Source organism: Panthera tigris, chromosome C2 (genome assembly GCF_018350195.1).
Source record: "Panthera tigris isolate Pti1 chromosome C2, P.tigris_Pti1_mat1.1, whole genome shotgun sequence".
NCBI classification, from domain to species: Eukaryota; Metazoa; Chordata; class Mammalia; order Carnivora; family Felidae; genus Panthera; species Panthera tigris.
In genome coordinates, this window is record NC_056668.1 from 14,702,589 (window position 1) to 14,705,702 (window position 3,114).

Sequence of the window (3,114 nt, forward strand, 5' to 3'; positions counted from 1 at the left end):
ACATTTCAATAGCAGTTCTATGAAGACCAAGTCTATTTTTACTGTGGACTAAAAAGAAAGATTTTAGTTACCTTTTTGAAACCCACATGCTGAGGAAGAGATATTATAGAATAGGGGGTTATCACTTGTTTTTGAACTTGGCAAGGAATAGAAGAAGTAAAGAGAATATTGAATTAAACCGTGAAGAACTTAGGTGTGATGCACACACACACACACACACACACACAAATTTTGTTGGTTGGGAGGTATCAGGGTGAGAGGAGAAACCTTTTTGGGGAGCAAATAAGAGTTTAAGAGATTTCATTTATCTGTAAGGGTTTAAAGCTCTTAGAGGAGATAAGCAATTTATCAAATAGAGTTCTCAGACTCTCAACCCTTGATGACTTCAATATTCTCTGTTATTGTCTACCAGGAACAGGCCTCACGCTGATGGGAAGTCATCTGAGACTTTCTTTGTGGAAGAATGTGGTAAACCGACTTGGACCACATGAGAGGTCAAATATTTCTTCTTCCACTACCTGAAACAAAAAAGGTTGAAATTCAGGGGAGTGACCGTAGCATTTCATTGGCACCAAATGTCGTGTCTTCTGTGATGTTTTTAAAAAATAAAATATTTAGAAAATGTATATCCCAAAGGTGGTCATCCCACCCCCTCCCCCTGTGCATGCTTGCACGGGCATATGAAATCTCTTTACTTTTACTTGGAAAGCTCTACAAGCATTCTAAAATATATTTCCTCAGGGAAAAAAAATCATCAGTCCTCTAGACTCTTCAATAGATAATACAGGGACAATGGGCATTGGTGGGAAAAAAGGGTTGTGCAGAGTGGAAGTGACGTCATGACCACTGATGTCACCATGCCTCACTCAGGCCATGTTCCCCAAAGGAATGGGGATGATAGTGTGATAGGAAAGCATCTACCAAAAGGATCATCGAGTTACTGCTTGGAATGTTTATCTTTCTACACTTATTCTCAACTACACCATCTTTGACCTCCTGAGTAGCAGCTTGAAAGAAGATATTTCTGGTTCTGAATGACCACTGACCCAAGGAAAAAGATAGCTATAGGGATTAACTCACATTTAGGGGGGTTAGTCCAAAATAAGGCCCAGAGTTTGTTCCTTACATGGTGCCCAAGTAAGAACTATTCAAACATCTTTCTTCATGTGACATTAAAATATTTCTTAACCTTCATTCGTTTTACATCTATGAAGACTGAGGTGTCTTAGTAAATTTTCTCAGGTGAAGATGTGCATTAATTCTGGAATGCAGGCACACAAGCTGATGACTTTTTATATAGTGTTTATCTTCTTAGTTGAAGGTCACCAACAGACCTGGATGACATTGTTACTAGTAAAAGTAAGTATGTCATCAGTGTTACCATGGATAAATATTACACACATTCCCTCCAGGTTTTGGAAATCAAACCCAGCTTTAAACATGAAGAATATCAAGTTGTCAGGGTGGAGCTCTTTCAAATGTACTCTAAGATGCTTCCCTAAAACTGGCTGTCAGGACAAATACACAGAGAACAATACCACATAATTAAATTCTCAGCTGAGTGTTAAAAATAGGGAATACTATGAGGTTTTTCATATGCAATATCCAATAAGTTTTGATATGTAGGGTCTATTTCAGTACATTACATAATTCCTCCAAATGTCGTAACATTAGGTCTCTTCTTCAAAGATGGAGACTATATGCCTTCCTAACCATGTTTCTTCTCGTGGGTAATGACCAGGGTAAACATCCATTCAACTGGACTCCTTGTAATCAAGCATTATTGAGGAGTGGGAACAGAAGCAAAACAGGTCAGGTACACAGGTGATTGTATCATACATTCTCAAGCCTGATAACAGGGGAAAGATTAGGAATGGGAGATATATAGGACAGGCAAACTGGATTTATTTTATGGAGGAGTGGGAAGTCATCGTCACAGGCAGCACAACAATGAACTAATGAGTTGTTATGATGCTAACTGATCTAAAATATGAGTAGGAGGAGAGTCTTGGCATGTACCACCAAGGTATATAAGCAAAGCGGTCTAGTTTCATGCAGACCTAGACAAGGTACTCTTCACTGCTTGTCTGGACTCTTTACTTCAGATTCACCATGCCATCCAACATTCGCTCTTCTGGAAACTGTGGTTCCCCCTATCTTGGGAGTCACTGCCATGTTCCTGTCACCTCATCCACTACTCTCTATGCTGCTGGTATGAACTGTGGTGATGCTCTCTCCTTGCCCAGCCAAAACAGAACATGGCTACTGGACAACTTCTCAGAGACACGTGGTCAACCTTCCAGCTACCAACCATCCAGCTGTGTGCCCAGAGACTATAAAATTTCTCGCTACCCCTCTACTACGTACTGTACCTTCAGGTCCTGCAGAGGAACCGGTTTTTTTCCCATCAGCTCTTATCTTTCCAGTTCCTGTCAACCGTCAATGCATAATAGACCTCAGAACTGTTTGTCTAGGCATTCCCGCCCCCAGAACCACCTCTCTTATGGCTATCAGCCACAGAACTTCATCTCCTGTGGATATCGACCCCTGAATTTTGTTTCTGGCACCTGTAATCCTGTGAGATATCTCTCCTATGGCTGTCAACCTTTCAGTTATGCGTCCAGCAGCTTCAGACCCCTGAACTACGTGTCTAATAGATTTCAACCTGTTCGCTACATACAGAACAGTTTCCAACCAGCTTGTTCTTCCTTTGGGACTTGGCAATCTCCGTTTATTAGAAGATTATGCTGAATTGTCATTCTAGCATCTTGCTAGAGAGCTTTACAAAGACGTATCATCTTCAGGTTGATAGATTGTTCTTAGGTTGATGGCCTTTGTGCTTTTAGTTTAGTTATTGTTTTAACCCGTACTCTTACTTGATGAAATTCTAAGTGATTTTAATTGTTTGTTTATTCACTAGAATACTCATGTTATCAGGCTTCTTGATTTCTATGCCATTAACATGTTCTTATGTAAAAAAAAAAGTTTTCATGGTTATCTCTAAATAAACTTGCTTCAAATAATTCAGAAAACAGTATTTTTTAATTCTTTATTATCCTTCGTGAAGTTAAAGCCTTTTAGTTTCACTAAACCAAGTATATTTAAAGAAAAAAA

At 39.4% G+C, this 3,114-nt stretch overlaps 1 protein-coding gene across 1 annotated transcript; it reads left to right on the forward strand.

The window, feature by feature from the left end:
• The first annotated feature begins 2,112 nt into the window (after nucleotides 1–2,112).
• Nucleotides 2,113–2,751, forward strand: LOC122230712 (keratin-associated protein 26-1). The gene has a single exon (XM_042956972.1). The coding sequence runs from the start codon at nucleotides 2,113–2,115 to the stop codon at nucleotides 2,749–2,751; it is 639 nt and encodes a 212-aa protein (XP_042812906.1).
• Nucleotides 2,752–3,114: the final 363 nt, after the last annotated feature.